Below are 20,918 nucleotides of genomic sequence, written 5' to 3'. Positions count from 1 at the left end.
CCCAACCCAAAATTCCCAACATGTTCCACGTTCATCAGGTTTCGATGCAAATGTCTCTTTATTATTCAGTTGAGTTTGTGTAGAAAAAGTTCAATTCATCCCTTAACCTATCAGTAATTCAATTCGTACTTCTCGAGTTCTTCTAATTGACTGGCAAATTCTTCGACTTTCTTAATATCAAAATGGCAATGAATAATCAAAATGAGAGGAAATATTTAACAAAAAAATATATGATGGCATTGAATGGCTGCTCGAAAAATTCGTACCCTACGTCGTCTCTTTTATAAAGAGAGTCTTTTTTTGGGGTGTGTGTGCGCTTAAAGTTTCTTATCACTAGCATAATATCAATTCAAAAAAGTTTCTTGGAAAAGTCTTCAATTCCTGTAACGCTCTCTTACACAATATTAAACTGGGTGTGGTGCTTGCTTGCTTGCTTTTCCGCATGAAATATGTAAATGAAAATAGTAATAAATGCGCGCTCAGTTCACAATCACATTACAATTCCTGGAAGCTGGGTCTAGAAAAATCGAGTCCACTAAATCTAAACACCTTCCCTGCTACCGAGATCTCTCAAATGTACGTACATGAAGAAAATGGCGTATCAGTCTCTATAAGTTTCCGTTGAGAGTGGCGTGTCTTCCGTTGTGGTTCTACCTTCTTATGTGGTTTAATCATTAATTCGCCCAGCGAACGTTACTCACGATGGGTTAGAAAACTAATATGAACTAATGTGATCAGAATGGCTACCTTCCCTTAAATGCTTCTAGTCAATGGTTTAGTTACACGACGATCGTTCAGTTCACTGTCTACCGATAATGTTCAAAGGAACCAGCTGGACTGGAGGAACCGATTGTGGTGGCGGTGGTGGTGGTTCTTCCATCACCTGCTGCTGCTTGGCTGCCTTCTGTCGATTCTGCTCCTCAAGCGAATGGCGCATGCGCAACTCCTGGGCGTGCTGTTGCAGTTGCTGCAGTTGGCGCAGGTTGATTGCATTCACAACGCTCCGTATCTGCATCACATCCTGCTCCTGCTGCTGACGACGCCGCCGCCGTGCCGCCTCGTGCTCGTGTTGGTGGGTCGGATTTGTGATTTCGGCCTGATGATACTGGGGCTGGTACGGTGACTGTGGCAATGGATTCAGCTGAGCCACTTCCCCCGTAGAATGCTGCACAGCCATCACGCCTGGACTGGGTAAACCCGCTTCCACCTTCGCTTCGTTCGATTCGTGCATCATCCGTAGATGGTTTTTCATTTTATCCGGGCGAGAAAACTCCTTGCCACACACCGGACACGGAAACACTTTGCGCTGTTTGCCCTCGTGGTACAGAAATGCGTGCCGCTGGAAGCTGTACTTGTTTTTGAACGATTTCTCAACCCCCTCCTTAACGCACTCCACACACTGGTACGTGCCCGCGTTGACCGTAGCGTAGCGGAACAAATTGAGCCCTCGTACGGACATTTCCGTCAGCGCTTTCGCCGGATCGTTCGGGGATATGGTTTTGCGTGTACGGCGGTGCGAAGGTGGCTTCTGTCCTGCGGCTACTGCCGTTGGCTTATCGATCGTGCAGCCCGAGAAAACGGATTCCCTGCGCAACAGTGCAGCTAGAGTGTCGCCGGTGTCACGGTGTTGCGGTGGTGATGATGTGGCCGTTGAGACTTCCTTTACATTCTTCCCATTTTGCTGATGATGCATCAATGTGCGCCGTTGCTCGGTTATCGTGAGCTCCTGCAGCTGGCCATTCCTTTGCAGCTCTTGCAACAGTGGCGGCAACGGGTTGCGCAAAATCGATCGGTTCGATGTTGATTCCACAATGCGAACGGGCGTCGGAAGGACCAGCTGTACTGCTGCGGCAGCTTCTTCCACCTGTCCTCTGTCGTGACTCGTCGCCTTTTTCAGCTCGAGATTGATAGGAAGCATCGATGGCGCTTCGGGGCTGGTGGAAGTAGATGACATGCCTGTTGCATCAAAGAAAGAAACAAGAATGCTTCTGATGAGGGGGTTTAATTTAAATCAAAATCGCCTGTTGCCAGCCAGGACAGGACAGGATCTTGGAATGGGGGGGTGCGAGGTTTCGGATATCTTCTCTTCCAACTGCAGCAGGTTCATCAACAGTGAACAGACGCATTTCACATCATGTTTGATATCATTGTTTATTATGTGTTTTTACGTGATCCGTTACTTCCAGCTAAACAGTAATTGTTTAAATATATATATATATATTTATATATTTCAGTGTGTTTTCATTGTGCTCGTGTTTAGGTAAAATAATGATAAAAAAAACGAATGCTCACATTATACTAGGGATTTAAAATTAAACTTACGCAAGACAACTTTTAATATGCGTGTCTGTGTGTGAAGATGTGTGCGCGTTTGTGTGTGTGTGTATTAAATCTTATTTGGTGATTGTTTTCTCTTTGTTATTCTATTAGTTTTTTTTTTGCTAAACCTAGCACGACATACCACACCCCACCCACATACATATACTACACAACACATCGCCGCACTTACTTCCGGAATACATATATATGGATATATTGTGATTGCCGCCCCTTTGCCCTATTGTTAACTAGAATTTAGGTAGTGTAAATGCTTTTCTCTTCGATCTGTTCCCTCCAAGTCCAACGCTTGATCAACTGCTCGGTCAACACCGGCCCCGGTCTCAGTGTGCAGTGGTTGTGTCTTATTGTACAACGCGTACGTTTCCCGGGCAAAGGATGTTGTAAGGGGGGATTTATCACTCCCTTCCAGGCTAAAACAAAGTACTTAATACATTAAAATTGCACTAGCTATTGGGGCTTTGCTTGTGTGTGTGTGTGGGTGTGGGTTTGCCGTCGGAAAGGAGATTTAAGTTTAAGTGCAATCGTGCGTTTAAAAGCCAGACTACATGATGCGAGAAGTCAAAAAGATTTCGGTTGAAAGGGAATGGGGGGGATTGGCAATTTTTTTTACGTCAAAATCCCGCGTTGCTTAGAGCACTTCATGCTATCTCTCTCTCTCTCTTTCTTCAGCCGAATACTACCATGGCAACGCAGCAAGGACAGTGTGCCAGAGAGGACTGCTACTAGAGTGGAACGAAATCCTTCCGAGATTTCAGCTCGAGCAGGCGAAATCTTTTTGGCATCCCGCATCATGTAGCCTCTGGGGGCTTTTATACATATTTGTAATCCGACCACTACTCTGATCCTCGTTTGAGAGTGTAGCGCACACACACACCAGAGCACGTGTCTTTACTGCAGTTGCGAGATTGCTGGCCTGTTGCAAATCAGTTACCATGCGAATGACTTTAACTAGCACGTATTATTGCAATGTGTTGCATCGGTAGCATAGTTACCCATTGGTTCCTTTGCATTACTTGCTGCGGCTTTGCTTGCCCTCCTATAGAGGAGAAAATTAGTTTTTCACGCGGGTGGAAAAATGCCTGCCTAACTACATATTATTATTAAAAACCACATTATCGTAAAATATGTGCACACACGTCCCATATTCGCTTAATCAAGCCCATCAAGCATTTAAAACCAGACACTCCCTGCCCAACCCCTCTCTCTCAAAGGACGATTTTCGTGGATAAATTGGTTTTTGATTTGTTGTGTATATAAATACTACTCACACTAATTACTTTGCTAAAACATTGACCTTCCCATCCCCATTTTTCCCTTTTCGCCGCCACGCCTTACTATTCTATCTACAAACTATCTCTCTCTCTCTCTCTCTCTCTCTCTCTCTCGCTGTGTGGGTCGTCAACATGATTTCTTCGAACGAGCTTTCCAATTACTTACGTGTGGCTGGGTGCGTGCGTGTGTGTGTGTTGGTTTTCTTGGTGGCATGGTACAACAAAGACAACGTTCTAAAAATTACTATCTCAGCCTTGTTTTTCATTTTACATACATAAATCTACTACTAGAAGACAAAAAACAAACTCTGAAGCTGTGCTGCCGCCGTTTCGCTTTCACCCTGCGAATTCTAAGCAATTTTCCTAGCAGTACGACACGAAAGGATAAGGGGGCAGAGAAGCCTTACGGTTGGTTTTTTCGAAGGGTGTTGTTAAAGGTTTATCAAAAATTCGAGTTTGGGTTTGCTTTAATAGTTAAAATGCTATTCGTACCAAAAGCAAAACTTACGGAGAGGACCGGTAAAGGACGATCGGGTTTGGAAGAGCCCGACTTATTGGTGGACGTGTTCCTAACGCGTCTCGTGTTTCTATAATGCCCTTCTACATCACCACCGTTGTCTGTGTGTCTCTTGATACATTTAAATAACATACAAATAATACAAGGTAAGCTGAGACCAACGCAACAACAAATAGACTGAACGAGAATTGTGTGTGTGATAAAGAAAATAATAAAAATATTATTAAAAGGTCACCATCGGGCCGTAACCACACCAAAAACCGAATGTACGTTAATTTAGAAAACTATAAAGAATTTCTAAAAATAAATAACAAACAAAAAAAAAGGTGGAAAACACGAGCCCTGCTCCTCCTTCTCCGGGGTGATTCCGTGCTTCGGAAAAGAACACAAAACAGACAACAACATCCGGCGAGTAAATAATAGTAGGTAGTAGTATTAGTAATATTAATAATGCACTATACTCTCGCTTGGGAACGCTTCCTACAGGTTTCTTTGCTTTAAACGCATTCTACTCTAGTAGTAACAACGAAAGCTACCTTAAATGCGCCTATTGCAGGGGACACAAGTCCTAGGCCGTCCTATAGGAGAGATTATAGATCTGCATACGCAAACACGACGGCACGACATTCTACTAACTGGTGCTGCTGCTATCGAACGATAACAGACAGACCACACCAAGCTTCGTTTCGGCCGCTTTTGTGGGGGAAGACATTCGTGACGCAAATGTTGTTTTTTGTTACCGTTTTATATGCCCGCCACCATCCTCTGGAAGGGTGGTGGTCGGTCTCGGCACACATAAAAATAGGCATTATTTTGTTTAAAATTATTATAAACAAACAAACAAACAAAAAAAGAAAGGTTATCAATAATTAAATACGATTACTCTGCTAACTACCCAGAACACTGTACAAAAGCCAACGGAGAAAGCTAGCAAGGATGTCGCCCGTTGTAGAGCTCGCTCGAGGATGCTTTTGGTGGGAGTAATTACAGTGTCGTGTACAGGGTAAACTGCTGGTGGTTTGCTCGTGTGCTTTTCTTTTTCGTTCGATCGCTTGCAAACACACACGCACACATCACACCGAGCCACAACAACACATTTTTCCTCCTGCCTAGTGGACAGCAATTGCTACTTTACATAAAACATAAAACAGTGCCACACTTACGACTAAAACAAACAAACAACTAATTTAAAAAAACATAATCCCCAGTACGAAGATCCGGTCTGTCGGACGCGTCCGTGTGTCCGTGGGGAAGAGAATTCAGACGACGCGATATTGTTGCTCTAAAAACTACAAAATACCCTTTTGAAGGAATGATTTTCCTAGCTCTTCCTAGTGTGCTAGAAAGCGTGTAGTGTGTTGTCTCTGTCCAGAGGGAAAGCAATGGTCACGGCTTTCCCTAATCAATTACTAGCCTCTATCTGTGGTGGTTGGTCGTGTTCCCTTCCTGTGGTGGACACACACACACACACACACACGCTTAATTACTTTAACCCTTCCGGTGCCTTCTGCTACTACTGGCTGACGGTCGCGGTTGCCGGTTGGGCTGCGAGTCCGCTCGAGCTGGATGAAACCGAACCGGTCGGTGAGTTGGCACCCGACGAGGACGAAGATTTTTCTTGAAACTCCTTCTTAATGGTAATCGTCCCGACCGTGCCACTGCCGGCTGCTGTTCCTGTTGTGGCTGCCGCCGCCGGCGAGGCCTGGCCACTCCCGGGAAAGGGAAACACGATACGTATACCGCCGCCGCCGCCACCACCTCCACCACCACCGCTACCGCCACTGCCGTTGTTGTTTGACCCTAGCCTGGGCTGCAAGCCAACCGCATTGATGATCGACGCGGTCGTTAGCGAATTGCCACCACCGTTCGTAGACTCGTTGCGCCCCCCGAGCAGGGATGCGCTGAACGAATCCTCACCACGGGAGTTGCCGCCACCGCCGCTGGACGGGGAAGTGCCACCGGGGCCGATGCCCGTCGTCTGCTGCTGGGCGTACTCCTGCTTGTGGATTATCTTGACGTGCGCCGTCATGTTGTCCTTGCGCGTAAACTCCTTCAGACAGAACGGGCACGGGTACACCTTCACGTTGCGCTTGTGCGAGGTGACGTAATGCCGGCAGAAGTTGCTGATGTGTGTGTAGACGCGCGCGCACACCTTGCACCGGTACACGTGGTCACCCTCTTTGGTACAGAAATCACGCACACTGCCCTCGCTATCGTCGATCACCGCGTACTTCTGCGTGCGTGACCCGCTGTCGTTCCCACTGCCGCCTCCTCCTCCCCCCTTCACGGAAGGGGAGTTCGAGTTGGACCGGGGGCTGGACGAGCGCAGCACGCTGCCGGAAAACATGTCGTACACCTCGGCCGACCCGATGCCGGACAGGCAGAGGGAAGATGCGCCACCGCTTGACGTTGAGATCAAATTATCGTTCAGGTTGTTGTTCAGATTGTTGAGGATCGTCTGCGTGGTGGTCATCCCGTTCGGTTTCTTTGGTGCCAGCAGTCGGGTCCGTTTGTGCAGCTTTACCGACGATCTGTTGCCCGATCCGCTGAGAAAGCTGCTGCCGCCCGATGCCGTCGTAAGTGGCGCAAGCTTCGGCAACTGCAGAGCCGTCGTCGGTACGACCGAGATCTGGGGCATGCGAGTTCCGCTGGTAGCAGTACCACCACCGGTCACCTTTAGACCAGGTTTCGGTTGCAGCGGGGGCAGGTAGCTGTTGCTGTTGGAGGTCGAATCAACCGCTCCGCTGTCGGTGCGCGGATCGAACTTCAGCTCCACCGGTTCGTCATACTCATCCAGCAGCAGCTGTGGTTCCATCAGGCTGGAATTTAGCTCCCGCTCCTCGTACTGATCGTCCTCGATGTCGTCGTCCTCCTCGCCGCCCGTTTCGTCCATCTTGTTGCATTTGTCATCGTCCGCAAAGGAATCTTTTGAATCTACAACGAAAGATACACAAGAAGACCGGTGGTTAGCAAACGGTGGCAAACGTGATATAGCAACAGGATTGTTGGTATAGGAAGCACACACACACACACACACACATCACATTGTGGGGAAATTGTTTCATATTTCCTTTCGAAATTCCATCTACAGGTAACCGTCACCACATATTATGAAAAAACGCAGGAGAATGTTGTGAAGTTGTTAAGGGTAGTGTGTAAATGAATCATAAGACAGGTACGGAGGAGGATTGTTAATACAAACAAAAAACTATTACTATACTATACACATATCCCATTTCCCAAGCCGCTTCAAGCTTTCGTGGCACAATGATTTAATTAAAGGGGGATGGCTTATGTTCGTGCGTGGCTTGCTGTTGCCACTGCTGTTTTTAGTAGCAAATGGTGCAAAATATGAGACTAATAAGCATCAATATGGATTTTATGTGATGGAAAAAAGGATGTGGAGTAAATAGGATTTTTGCCAGTACTAGTTTCACCTTCATTTAATATTAGTGATAGTGATACACATGCCCGCGGAAGAATCATTTCACGATCGGAAGCAAACTTCTTGAACAGGGAGATTTTGAAGTTCTACTTTTCCGATGGCTCTCTTTCTCTCTCTCTGATTGATTCCTGCAAAATGTTTACCCTATTGTATGCACAAGAGGAAAGTAATGCTACAAACTAAGTATTAACACAGGCAGACATTTTTGTACAATTGCCCGGTTATGAGCAGAGCGGACCATGACGACAGTAAAGAGAGAGAGAGAGGCCATGTACAACACCATATATCACGACGAGCCGCCTCTTTCATTAAATCATTCGATTCACCATACACCAGCTTCGGCGGCCGGGAAAGGGCGGAAACTCACCTTTTCATAAATGTGCTTGTCCGCGCGATTCGATCGGCTTTTTCGCTTAACCCTACGATGCGCGTGTTTAGTTAGAAGAAGGTGCATAGCTTTGACCGTGTTGATGTCGCCATCTAGGCGACCAGCTACCACTAAGCACTAATCGAAGCAACGAACAACAGAGGACGACAACTAGCGTACTTTTTCTTCGTTCGGCCAAATGCCCCACGCGCAGACAGTTTGAATTATTGACAGGATAGTGAGGTGAGTGGGACGGACAAACACACGATTTGGGGGTTTTTAAAGCATATATAAGCAATACTTCTAAAACCGTCGAATTCGTTTTGGCGAGGTGTGTGGACGATATGAACCATTCCGAACGCCGAACGCGCACCCCGCGAACCCGTTTAAACACTCGAGCGCAGTTTACTAACGAGCTAATGATATGCTATTCATTCTTTCCGCACCCGATTTTAAGTGGTAAGTCTATGTGTTTGTACGTGAAAATGTATATACAATGTTAGTACTTTATACAGAGAGAAAGATATAATATATTCCGGCATAAGCTCTAAATCAACTCAACTAAGCTCACAGCGTTTAATTTAATGGCATTTAACACAACAAAAATATAATTTAATGGGTAGAAAAAATTAATGACAGATGTAAGCAATGAATATAGTGAGTACAGTGGTACATACATCCTTCAATCATAGCCAATGTACGCCCGTGTTGTAGTTCATATTAGTAGCTAATGAAATAACCATCCTTCACATTAGCAACCCGCCAATGCTTTCTTAGTGCTTTACAGAATGCGGATGATAGGGAGCTGATGATCTCGTGTTTGTGCGAATTATTAATCTAGTATGCAGAGAGATAGTGTGCACCCCCGATGATGAAGTACTGTTCGGTGCGTTTTTGCGTACCGCAATTGGCCATATACTCTACACAGTAGTCGTACTCACCGGACATGTTGCTGTTCTCGTTGTTCCGCAGATTGCTGGTCGCCGTTCGCGTTCTTTTGGATGCTCGCGACGGTTTGACCAGTGCACTGTTGCCACCCTGCTGCCTCTGAAGCTGCCGGCCAGATCGATTCGTGGTGTGCGCATTGTGTGTCGCATTGTTCGCGTTGCCAGTGGTAACTTCCATCGAGTCGTCCAGCGTTGGGGTGGTGCCGTCTCCGCGCGTTTCGTCGCCCGCTCCCGTTTCCAAATCATCATCCTCGACCAGCTCATCCGCATCGTCATCCATCTCCTCATCGTCGTATTCGTCCATGTGCTCGGACTTTTCGTGCATCGGCGTGTCGCAATCTTCGGTACGGCTGCTCACAATGCGTAGCTGCTGATCATCGTCGCCCGAGTTCGATGCACCACTGCTGGCAATTTTCACGTCCATGATATCCATCGAGCTGCTGTCGTACTCTTCGCCAGTGCCGATAAAGTTGCCGTCCGTTTCACCTTCGCCCGCATCGCTGCCCGACAGCTTCCGCGGACGTCCGCGTTTGCGCTTCTGCTGCGAGAGGGCCGTACCGAGCAGTGGGTTCGTTTGTAGCATCGCGCTATTGCCGCTTTGGTGATGTTGCTGCAGCAAACTGTTGCTGTGGCTGCGGGTGACGATGCCGGTGGACGAGAGCAGGGGAGGCAGCTGCTTCAGCTGACCGCCGGGTGCGCCGGCCTGCCCGGACACAGTTGCCACCGGAATACTGTTGGATGCTGGAGAGCACCGGTCTTCATCGTCATCGTCCACCGGTGTTATGCTGTCGCTACTGCTATTATTCTTCTGTGCGCTCGCACTTGGAACTGTGTTGGAAGGGGCAGCAGCACCAGCACCTGACGCTTGCGCTGCACTCGTTGCGGAAGAAGCTGTGGCGGAGGCGGTCGTTGTCGTTGACGCAGTCCCTCCTCCTCCTCCTCCTGCAGGAGCATTCGGTTTGTCATCGTTCACCTCGGTGAGACCCTTTATCCGAAGGCTTTCGGCAACGCGTAGAAAGGCTGCTAGCCGATCCTGGTCGACGGACACCTCACCACGGTACATAAAGTCTAGCAGACATTTCATGTCCTTAAACGGTACGTCGCGCAAAATCACGATCGGATGCTTCTCCGGGTGGCTGACGAAAAGCTGCTGGAAGTAAGGACTGCAAGCTGACAGCACCATCTGGCGGGAAAGAGCAAAAGGACAACGCAAACCGCACGTTAGCTCGAGGAGGTTGTTGTATTCGCTGCGGTGAATATGAGGGGAAATCGCATCGCATCTTTGTTTTACAGCGACAGTTAGTTTTTACTTTTCAAACCCCCGACCATCCAAACTAAATCATTTGCTTACCTTGTGAGCTTTGAGATGCTGACCTTCCACGGCCAGCGTTACATCGATGAAGGTTTCATCGTGCAAGAGCTGGTCGAACACTGCGAGCAAGTTCGTCTGGTGGTTGTTCCACCGGAGGCAAAATCTTTGGGATGACATTTTAAACTGCGATTATGTGACTCGCCTTGCTTCCTTGTGAATGAATACTGCGCCGCCGAGAGGAATCCTGCTTCCTCTATTAGGCTAATGTACGTAAACGATACTCGCTAAGGGAAGCCCGATTCGGCTGCACAGTACTTTTCTCTTATCGTTTTGCTGCTGCTGCTGCTGCTGCTGTTGGCGGTGGTGAAGGTTCTCGTCCACCGTTGTCCTTCGTTATCTTTCCTCGACGTTTGGAAGGCAAGATAAAAGCTATTATCGCTTTGCTGTAATGGTCACACCAGCAGCTTGAACTTAGGGTGATTCAGTCTTTCCTGTTCGCTTTTATGTTTGGTGGCTGTAGGATGAGAGGAAAAGAGCAACAAAATAGCATATTAGTTATTTGATAAACGTTTTAATGTAAACAACTAGCATAGTATCACGAGGTGTAGAGTGATAGTGAAAAATACTCCTCCTGCGGCATTGTTTGAGGAACTGGCTGGACATATTCTTCTATTCACCATCATTTTCTCCGATCCTATCTCCTTCCTCTCAACTTGGGAATGACGTCGTCAGACAGCGAGATAAAAAGCGGACCCACCCAAAAAAAAACCAAAGCACGGGGAGAGCGCACAAAAAAAAGGAAGAACCTCCAAAGAAGATTGCAACGTGACAAAACGCACCCATTTGAAAGGGCAGATAAAAACGCGTCATTTACCGTCAAGGCGGGTCTCTCTCTCGAAAGCACCCTTCAGTTCTTCAAAACCAAAGCTTTTACGACACACAGCGCATTTGCGAGGACTGTAAACGTCCGGACCAAATCCGCTATAGAAACTGGTCAGAGCGCCCATAAGATGCATTATTCCCCGTGCGACTAAACCTCAACAACTAACCTTCGGTGAATATTGTCGCGCGACAATAAGGATCGGCAGGGTCGATAGTTTCACACAAATAGAGTCACACATCTTGCAGCCACAGCAAGATTTACTGCTGCTGGGTTTTCCTTCCTACAACTATCCCCATAATGTTACATCATGCCTTGTGGCTCTCGGGGAGGAGGCGAAACTGTGCGCTAGCAGGGAAGAAGGAATCACAAAAGGGGACACGGAAGGTGTGGGCTATTTGTTGCAATGTCCTTCAGCACCATTTAACAACTACTAACTGGTCTCACAAAGCCGTCTATCGGGTTATGGGAGGATGGGGCTTTTTCCTCTATGTTCCACGCCATCAAAAATGTAAACCATGACGAGCGGAGGCCCTACGCAGAGAACAGGGTCCGATAATTGGAAGGGAAGTGGAAGGTGCGGACGTTGGGAAGGGAGGAATTGTTATGAGCTGCTAGTTCGGCTACGACTACGACCGACTTTAATTTATTGGTCATCTTGCGGAATGCTCATAAAGCGGTTTCCACCCAGCTGGAGGATAACGGCGCATGTATTATAAATTGTAAAAATACGCCTATTAACACCAGCCTAGATAGGTGTTAATCTAATAACGAAAAAGGTTTCTCGAAAGGATGATCGTATCGCTTAGACTTAGACAGAACGTTTTGGAGAGAAATACCGGAAGCTGTTGCCATTAATGTTGGTCTCGTGTCTTTAAGTATTTAAAAGCCTTTCCCACCTACAAAACAAATCTTGGACAGTAACCGCAAAGAGGTGCGATCTGATAAGGTCCGGAGGAACACATCAGGGAGAAACTCCACCAACACCTCCACCGATGACGGCGATGACGACGCCCATGATCATGACCTTCACAAACCTGTCAAGCTGTCAAACCGATTGCATATTTATTACCGCATCGTCGTCACAGTTTCGTCGTTCTCTCTCTCTCACTCTCTCTCTATCTTTCACAGACAGCTGCTGCTCGCCGTTTAGCTGCCACCCTCTTCCCAGTCGCGCAAGTTAATTTGATGCGTAGCAAAAGAGCGATGATGCTCCCCCTCGACCGACCGACCGTCACACCACGAACGACCGGGCAACAACAAAAACTACCGCAAAATTACTACTCCACACACGCGTTAACACACGCGACTGTCCTACTGCCCCAAACGATGACGACGACGACGATCGGAATCGATCGTCAGGCCCCAAATGAGGTATGAGTAACACCCGGGGCACAGGAAGAGAACCTCTGTCAAACTTTCATTTGAAATACAGTGTTTGATTAAAATAAACTTTAAACACATGGTTTTCTGTCTAGAACATGACTATACACATAGTTTGTTCCTTAATAGAGCAGAAAACCCCTATTCAAATAGGGATCAATTTGCATAATATAACATTATGCAAAGTTCACCATAATTGACGACTTTCAGACACCTTCAAAATGGTCAAATTGGAATATTAGTGGCAACAGCGAGTCGATCGAAGTATTATTGATTATTCATATCCTTCTATGGAGGATGTAATAAAATAAAATCTATTGGCGAATGTGATGGTTGTGTCCAACCTTTTAATAGATGATTAATATTCTGTCGCCCTTTTCGGTCTACACTGTTCAAGAATTGTCTGTAGTCATTCGAAACCTAAAAAAACACTTGTCAACGTCCAAGTAAATTCAAACGTGTTTATACAAAATCAATTCGAGTTAATACAAAATCACGCCACTACTACCCTATTTTGTGCTTCTTGTTCTATCTGGACACAACAGCTTTCGTAATCTCGTCAGCTCCTTCGTCCAGAAAAACCAGAAAACGATAAAATTCCCACAATCCGATGCGCCTACGCATAATATCCTCCCTGCTAGGGCTTCACACCACCACGGTGGGACGAAACGACAGGACAGGTCCAGGCCAGCAGGAATTCCCAAATGGGTTATGCATATTTATTCCGCTTGCAAATTATTCGCCCGTTTCCGTGTGGCGATCCTACATACACACACACACACACACGCACCTTCACCTCAAGCAGAACAGCTGAGTCTATAAATGATCAGGAAATGCATACTCTATCACTTGTCGAGCCAGCGAATCAATCAGCATTTAAAAGGATGGTAGAAATCCCATCCCGAATCATCATTTACCATGGCGGCACTATGATCTTCCCCTTTTTTTTACAACCCCTATTCGTCAGACACACACACACAAACTCGAACGGATTCATTATCAAACCAACACTATCTCGCACCCGGTTGGGGATGATCTCTCCGCTTGTGTATAGTACGTACCAGGCAGCAGGCAGCAAGCGCAATCACTGGCCTACACTACACAACACAGAGCTCCAAGCAGGGTAGAGGTGTGATGGTACTACTACACCGATACGCTGGGGTGGAACTCCCTTCGTTCAGCAGCACATTTCCATTTCCACCTCCCGGTGAGTAGCTCCAGTTTATCGTACCATCGGTTGTTTGGAATAGAGCAACAACAAACGATGAGAACTGAGCTGACACCCCCGCGCGTGATGTAAAAACGCAAGAGCAAAGCCGCATTTCAGCAGCCTATGTTACCGTTGCTCTGCTCCGCGCGGACTGCTGCTGTAGTTGTATAGGTAGTATTATAGACTGGTGGTACGTACGTATGCATGGAAGCCGAGCGCTTGATGATGCTGCTGACACATTGGCCACCGCCACCATCATCATCCACTCCACCCACTCCCATCCCAAACACCACCAACAATCCTCCTGCCCACACACAATCGGGTGGTGGTACGCGGCGTGTTGCGCCACAATCATTAAGTTTACTAGGCGCTTCTGCCTACACGACGCGAGATGTTGCTGGATTGGGAGTGGTGTGCATTGGTGTGCTTGAGAGTTTGAGGTGAGCTGCTGTACAGCGAGAGGATCCGATTGCGAAACTATACTGCCTTAAAAGCCGGCTCGCCAACTTTGAGCCGAAGATCGTGCAACCCCCTGGCTGTCAAAGTCCTGGACAGTTTGAAAAAAATAAGCATCATTACTGAACTTGAACTTGAAGAGATGATTACTTTACCACATTCTCGAAAGATCTGATGTATGAAGAATTAGGAATTATCAAGATGAAAGACATTTATAAACACGAATTATTTAAGGAAAATAGTGTTTCAAAAAGACTCTTTCTTGAAGAGTGATCTCTCAAGTATTTCTTGCGCTAAACGTTTCTTAACATTAAGAGTTTCCTTCAACGACATGTAGGCAATACTAAAGGGAGAACAAGTTCGCAAACGGTAGGAATTTTGCGTAGGATTTCCCTGTTCAAGTGCAACGAGTCCGGTTCTAGTGACAACCGAGTTGACCATTCAACATTTAAAAGTGTTTCTGTTACCTAAAGGACAAGAATTAAATGGTAAGAATGGCTCAAAAAAGTAGAGAAAATGATTAGCATTTAAGTAATTACAACAAACTAGCAACTGCATCCCATCATCGTCCGTACGTGTAGAGTGTGGTGGTCACATGAGTTGAAGCCCTACATAACGACTACAGCGAAGAGGGACACACTACACTCACACAATGTGAATGCAATTTTCTATCGTTTCTGAATGGACGTTCATGGTGGAACGGAACACAATTCATTTGAAAAATGGGGAAAAAAATCATTGAAGTATTATATCTGTCAAAGTCCTTAATAAAAACTCGTGATAAAAATTAATCTCCAGACCATCACCACCTCCTCCTCGTTCTTTTCTTCTACCATGCACACGTCCGGAGGCTCTTTCCGTTGCTTCTCAACCTCTACCTACAGTAGCAGCAGAACACTATAATGCAGGGATGCCGATGACGATGGCGACGCCATTTTGTATTTTCCGCATGCTTGATTTTTCCTCCTAGCAAGTGGGGAGAGTGTGTGAGCGAGCGAGCACGGACGAGAGAGGGAAAGAAAAGGAGAAACAATGAGCGCACTCCCCTTTCCTTTCTGGTGCTGCTGCTGCTGCTCGTTTCATAACTCTCCCCTACAATTATTACCCCAGGGGATGAAAAAAAAAAACATCGAAACAGTTTCGCTAGAAAAGGAATAATTTTTCCTTTTGAATTTTTTTGTTGTTGCAACAAGCAATCTAGTGAAACGCGTAATGTTTTGATAAGGAAAATATTCCATTCCATTCTTAGAACAAATATTATAGATCCTTATGGAACGTGTCAAACAGCAAAATGGTGGTGGAGTATGGATGAAACGAAGCATGCGCAGTTCGATGTTTTTCTCATTAGGAGCAATTTGATTGGTTCATCCTTTTTATTAGCTATTGATCAGAGATAAGGCTTTTCCCATGCTTTTCCTACGCTATAGAAAAAAAAAGTGAGTAAATCTTCATATTAGTCGAGGAACGCAAATGTCAGTCCCCGATGGTGAGTAAGAAGTGTTTAATGCACTACTACCACACACATATACTGTAACAGCTTCCTCCTCCATCTTCAATATCCGCATTCAACGTTCAGGATGCCTTTATTACCCATACAATTACGCCTGACAGCGAAACACACTTACTACAAACGCTCGTGGGAAGGTTAAAAGCTGCTCAGATGCACGTCGTTTTCTAACGTTTGCGCCTCATTTATCTGGGGAGCCTGACTCCCGACAACCATCTCTTGCAGCACCTCCCCCCCAACTTCTTCCGTTTCCGTCTGATCCTAAGTTTTTTTTTCCGTGGGAGCCCCGTGCAGATGCGTGGGATGGGGCTGGTGGGATTTTCAAACAAGTTGGCTGCGCGTTTTTACCGTCCGAAGAGAGAAGGTTTCTCACTGTGCATGGGGGGTGCACTAATACCAACCCCCGACACACTCCACAGAGCTCTTTCATTTCGCCCCACCCTGTCTGTCTATCATGCAATTTGCTTCGTCGAGTTTTCTCCTGTATATCCGTCTCTTTTTTTGCCCCATAACGTGGCTCAAGGATCGCCACAATTGTGAGAATTGTGAGGTGAGATCGCACAATCTCACTCTGTCTGTTTTGTTGTTGCGTACGCAACTTGTGAGCCTGAGATTTTTCATCTTTTTAGCTCTCGCCCTACGAAAGCAGACACGCGTAGATTTTTCCGAAAGCGTTTCAACTAAGGAAAAGGGTTCGTATCAATTTTTTGCGGAAATTCAATACGGGAATCACGGGAATCAGTAATAATTGATAATTGCAAGCAAGCGTCCTCGACGTCTGTGTTTGTGCTTTGTTCTTTCTCTGAACTGTGGGAACACCATTCTGTCTTCATGTATTTATTACACGTCCAGGAATAGTGAAGACAATAAGAATACATGAGCAAAACCACAACATGTCCTTGGTTTTTAAATCGTACCTATGTCAACCTGTAACTGGAATAATAAGTTTTACCTCATTCAGGGCAATTCAATCCAGTCACTTTTTATAAGGGAAAAGTGAGGGTAAAATTGGGCTCTAAAATGTAATTAAATTTCAATGTCCGACATCCATCAACCTGCGCCGATGCCTCCTCGCCGTTTCAGGTGTCTTTCGCCGCCAGGGATTAAAACAAACGGTCCTTGTGTTATTCAACCTAATTAAGAGACGAGGACACAGCCACACACTTCATTCGAGGATAGCCACAATACCTGGCTCACGTGTTTTCCATGGCCAGCAGGAAGACTTGGTTTTATCCTGCCACACATAACACCACACCACAGTAAGACCACCGAGGCTCTCCCTAATTGGATATATCCTTTCTTCCCGATGGCCGGTAGGACGAAATGAAAGTTGGATGGATTCGGTTTCCCGTGTACCGGCTATTTTTAAGCCAGGCACACATAGCAGAGGAGTCCTTGAAGGGCTTCCGAACATCCGCCTACAGTTCCTTTGGAGCCAGTTGTCAATATACTGGAGGCTAGCACAGCCCCGAGGCAAATGTCATACGATAGTTATCCTTTTCGTCTTCTACATCATCGCCCCCCTTTCCCCTGACATCAAGTCTGTCTATCTATAAACTTGCATGTACTAGGAAAACAAGCTTCGAACTCGAACATGACCGACGTCAAAGAGCCGCATCCTTTGTACAGTGGTGTCATCCTGCCGTCCTGCCATCCTGTCCTGTGGGGATTTTTTGGTATGGCTTCTCTTTGTATTACGTTTGTTTTTTTTTACACAAGCCTCACAATCCTATTTGGCCTCACTACTAGCCATTATAGCAAAAAGGCAGTAAGAAAACTAATATCCTTGACACAAACAATACACATTGTTCTTGTGCGTGAGAGAAGAAAGGGATATTATTTTGAACAAACGTAGGAAGTACTTTAAAATGCTTTCAAGTATTGAACAATCATAAGGATATTACAAAATTGCTGTTCTTCCAAGACTCTTTACATAAACAGCTTTGAAGAAAGTAGTAAGTCCAGAGATATACAAAATTCAACACTTTTTCTAAAACATAAAAAAGTTTTGCTAATTTAAAAAAAAGGAAAAAAGAAGAATATTATTCTACGCAAAATATCGTGGTGCACGGCATTTCCTAACAATATGGCAAACAATACTCAAACGTGCAGCAAAGAGGCATCGTCGTTCGAAGAAAACCCCCCAAAGGTACCACGACGACTCGACTCAGGAGGCAATGGAATTTTGATTTTTCATGTGAATGGTAAATTTCCTGGGAAAGAGGTTACCGACCGGCCGCGTCTAACGCAAGGAAGGGGAAGTTTGGCCAATGAAAAGAAAGTAAGAAATACTGCTTTTTTGCTCGACCAACCAACCCGGCAGAGGACAGAGCAATACCGGTGGCATTTTTACAAATCCATGGAAAAAGATAGTGCAAAATATTAAACAAAAAACCAAACACGCACTTTATTACGAATATAGATTCACCATAGCAAACTTCAAACCTCAAATTGGAAACTAACGCCGAGAGAAAACAGTTGAAATCCTCCCCGACCAGCAAATAGTGAATTGCCACGTACCTATTTTCCTAACACCGATAGAGGACGCTTTTTCTTTCAGTGACTCCTTGGATGGTAACGGCGATCATAAGCTGTACACGTTGTACGATGAAGAAGCTGATGCCTAACTCTTGTTCTGCTGAGGTTTTATCCAATCGATTCACCAAACTTAACAACACAACAATAAATTATGCTTTTCGCCACCTTTTCCACAAACCCCCCCACGGGAGGTTTTCCTTTTTATGCGGCACAGTACCAAGAGCACTTTTTTTTCTCTTTATCACACACGCACACAGATTTTGCAATGAACTTTGCACGCGTCGTAATCAGCGCGCCAAAAATGTGGCTACCTTTTTCTTCTTCTTCACACACACACGAGCACTTCTTCTTTTGGAATTCTTCTTGTCACACACAGATCACCCTCACACTGGGTGTCATGCAGGCGCCTTCACTACACTACACGCGTTCCGTGAAAGAATTTTGTCTACACCGCGTGTACACGCATCACTTTCGCGACTCTTTTTCCCCCATAAGGCACAGACACCAGTGTACACATACACATGCGCGCAGCACACTACACTGGCGTAGGCTTACTTAGAATTTTTATAATTTTTCGCAGCATCTAAACCAGCAGAACACTTTTTCACAATCAGTTTCACGTTTTGCACAATGGAAGCTATCGTACCCTCCCTCTCTCTTTCTCTCTACGCAACGAACACAACGATGGTAGAACATTCACTACGGAGCGGTGGAGGATTTGCGGACATCTTGTCGACGACTGCTATCCTTCTTCACACAAAGCAGAAGCGCACAGCGAGTCCGTGTGGTATGATGACTGTGCTAATTGCGTATGAATGAAGCCAGTTGTGTGGGGACATAAAACAACCTTCTGACATCCAATGGACACTAGATTTTTTTTGGCAGTATGATGACGTCACTCTTCATGTCATATCCATCATGATTGCACGGAGCGGAATCGTTTAAATTTTAACACAAACAGGAACAAAAAACGAACTGTCGTATATCCAGTAAATCACGCACTGCGCTACATATCGCCACGAAGGCACTGTCGCGACTGAGCACAATTCACGCACAATCTCGCGCACACACAGACGCACACCCGCGATCGAGAATAGTAAACCGCACCCAACCCAGCAACGGACTCGCGGGAGGATCTCTCGCTCTCTTCAACCGTTGGGTTCTAGGAATGCACGTTCGTTATATCGTTTTCTCGGTAGAGGAAAAAAAAAGTATGCTCGCTCTACCAGTCGACTTCCGTTCTGATCGAGCTAGTGGTAGTAGTCTTCCAGCATAGATCACTCCCACCACCTGGCTTAGAATTGTATCCACGTCGCTCTTATCCGGCACGGCTCCCGGGGGTGTTTTGTTCCGCGTACCAGGAGACACCACTGGCGGTTGAACTGCCGACCCCGAGAAGTGAGGGGTTTCTTATCGCACACTAGTAGCTCACTACCATTATCACACCCGATAGCAACTGGCCGCGTGCAACACGACCGACGACGATATGGACGGGCCGAGGCAATTGAACGCGAAATTAAAACGACACTACTGCGGTGACACACACTGGAAGATTTTGTTCACTTTACACTTCCACAGCGATTATGACAGAAGCAACAAAAACAACAACGGGTTATCTCTCTCCTGCTAAGAAGTCTGATCGATCCGGCGATTTATGTCCTGCGCCAGAGTTGTTTGATTTTCTTTCCCTGTTTTTCGGCCTCCACACTCTAGTGAGGCGCACACGGATCTGTGGTACCGTGCTGTAGCGACCGTGTTGCCGAGTCCGCGTCGCAAGTTCGAATGAATAGGGGTGTGTGTTAATTTTAGCTATCCGACTTCTCTCCACGCTCGCCCCGCTCAACTTTCCTTGCGCTCTCGCACCCCACACACACGCGCGCGCGCCTGATTCGCTGCGATTGTGTGTGCGCACGCTAGTGCACTGTGGGTACGCGAGCGTGTCTCCTTCGCAGGGATCTGTTCACCCCCTCCCCAACACGACGCAACCCGCACAACACCAACACCACGCTACCACGAGCGGGCGGCCGGCTCGACCATCGGCATAGGAGCGGCACACGCATACACACGCCACCACCGTATCGAAGAGCTCCTTTTTGTGTTGCACGTACGGGCTGTTGAGCGGACCACGCACATTGCGATACACACAAGCGCAGGGCCGGCGTTGAATGCCACTACACGGAGCGCTCTCTCTCGCTCTCTCGCGCACGCTTGTTCAACTGACATACGCTCGCTCGCTCGCTCCCGCGCGCCTTTTATATCTCTCTCATGCACAGTAATGATTTCGGTCTCTCGCTTGCGCTGGCTGGGAGTAATCGGGAGGAGAATTCCTTGAAGCTTCCGTACACACCGGGCAGAGGTTTTGACTTGTCGCAACACGTATAAAGTTACGTACACACACACTGCTGTGCTTGTGGTTGGGCGCTGTGAGCCATCGCGGTAGTGTGTGTTTGTGTGTGGATGGACGAGGTGGGATTTTTTTTGTTGCTCGTTGTCGGTTGCTCTAAGGGGTGGGTGTGAGGTTCAAGGAGGATCGAATCGAAAAAAAAGGGGAGCGCACACACAGGAGTGTGTGGTTTTCTGAGATTTCTGACCGATGAAGAAACGAGGACTTCGAACGACCAACGTGGCGAAACGAGTAGATTCTATGGAAAATTCCTTTTTTAAGTGTGCGCTGCAGGAACTCGTCGAGGGAATAAAATGTTGACTTATAAAATTATTTTTCTATGCACAATTAGGGATAATACG

At 46.5% G+C, this 20,918-nt stretch overlaps 1 protein-coding gene across 2 annotated transcripts; it reads right to left on the bottom strand.

The window, feature by feature from the left end:
• Nucleotides 1-34: 34 nt before the first annotated feature.
• Nucleotides 35-20,046, bottom strand: LOC118504255 (protein tramtrack, beta isoform). 2 transcript variants are annotated; one of them, XM_036038483.1, is made up of 4 exons: nt 18,156-20,046; nt 10,239-10,713; nt 8,882-10,070; nt 35-1,956 (listed from the first exon to the last, which is right to left on the bottom strand). In XM_036038483.1, exons 2-4 carry the CDS (start codon nt 10,374-10,376, stop codon nt 800-802), a joined length of 2,484 nt encoding a protein of 827 aa, XP_035894376.1. In that variant the 5' UTR covers nt 10,377-10,713; nt 18,156-20,046; the 3' UTR covers nt 35-799. The 2 variants fall into 2 exon arrangements, with proteins under 2 accessions (XP_035894376.1, XP_035894375.1); XM_036038482.1 differs by lacking the exon at nt 35-1,956 and adding an exon at nt 2,133-7,062 and having other exon boundaries at nt 18,156-20,011.
• Between the last annotated feature and the right edge of the window lie 872 nt (nt 20,047-20,918).

Source organism: Anopheles stephensi, chromosome 2 (genome assembly GCF_013141755.1).
Source record: "Anopheles stephensi strain Indian chromosome 2, UCI_ANSTEP_V1.0, whole genome shotgun sequence".
In the NCBI taxonomy this organism is placed as follows: Eukaryota; Metazoa; Arthropoda; class Insecta; order Diptera; family Culicidae; genus Anopheles; species Anopheles stephensi.
Note: the sequence above shows the minus strand (reverse complement) of the source record. Positions and strands in the feature narration are given on the sequence as shown.

Bases quoted from the DNA above. Each gene is read 5' to 3' on its own strand.
- LOC118504255 (XM_036038482.1), bottom strand. From the start codon at position 10,376: ATGTCATCCCAAAGATTTTGCCTCCGGTGGAACAACCACCAGACGAAC. The intron at 10,071-10,238 runs GTAAGCAAATGA...CTTTCCCGCCAG, and splicing joins AGCATCTCAAAGCTCACAAG to ATGGTGCTGTCAGCTTGCAG. The intron at 7,063-8,881 runs GTGAGTACGACT...CTTTCGTTGTAG, and splicing joins CGAGAACAGCAACATGTCCG to ATTCAAAAGATTCCTTTGCG.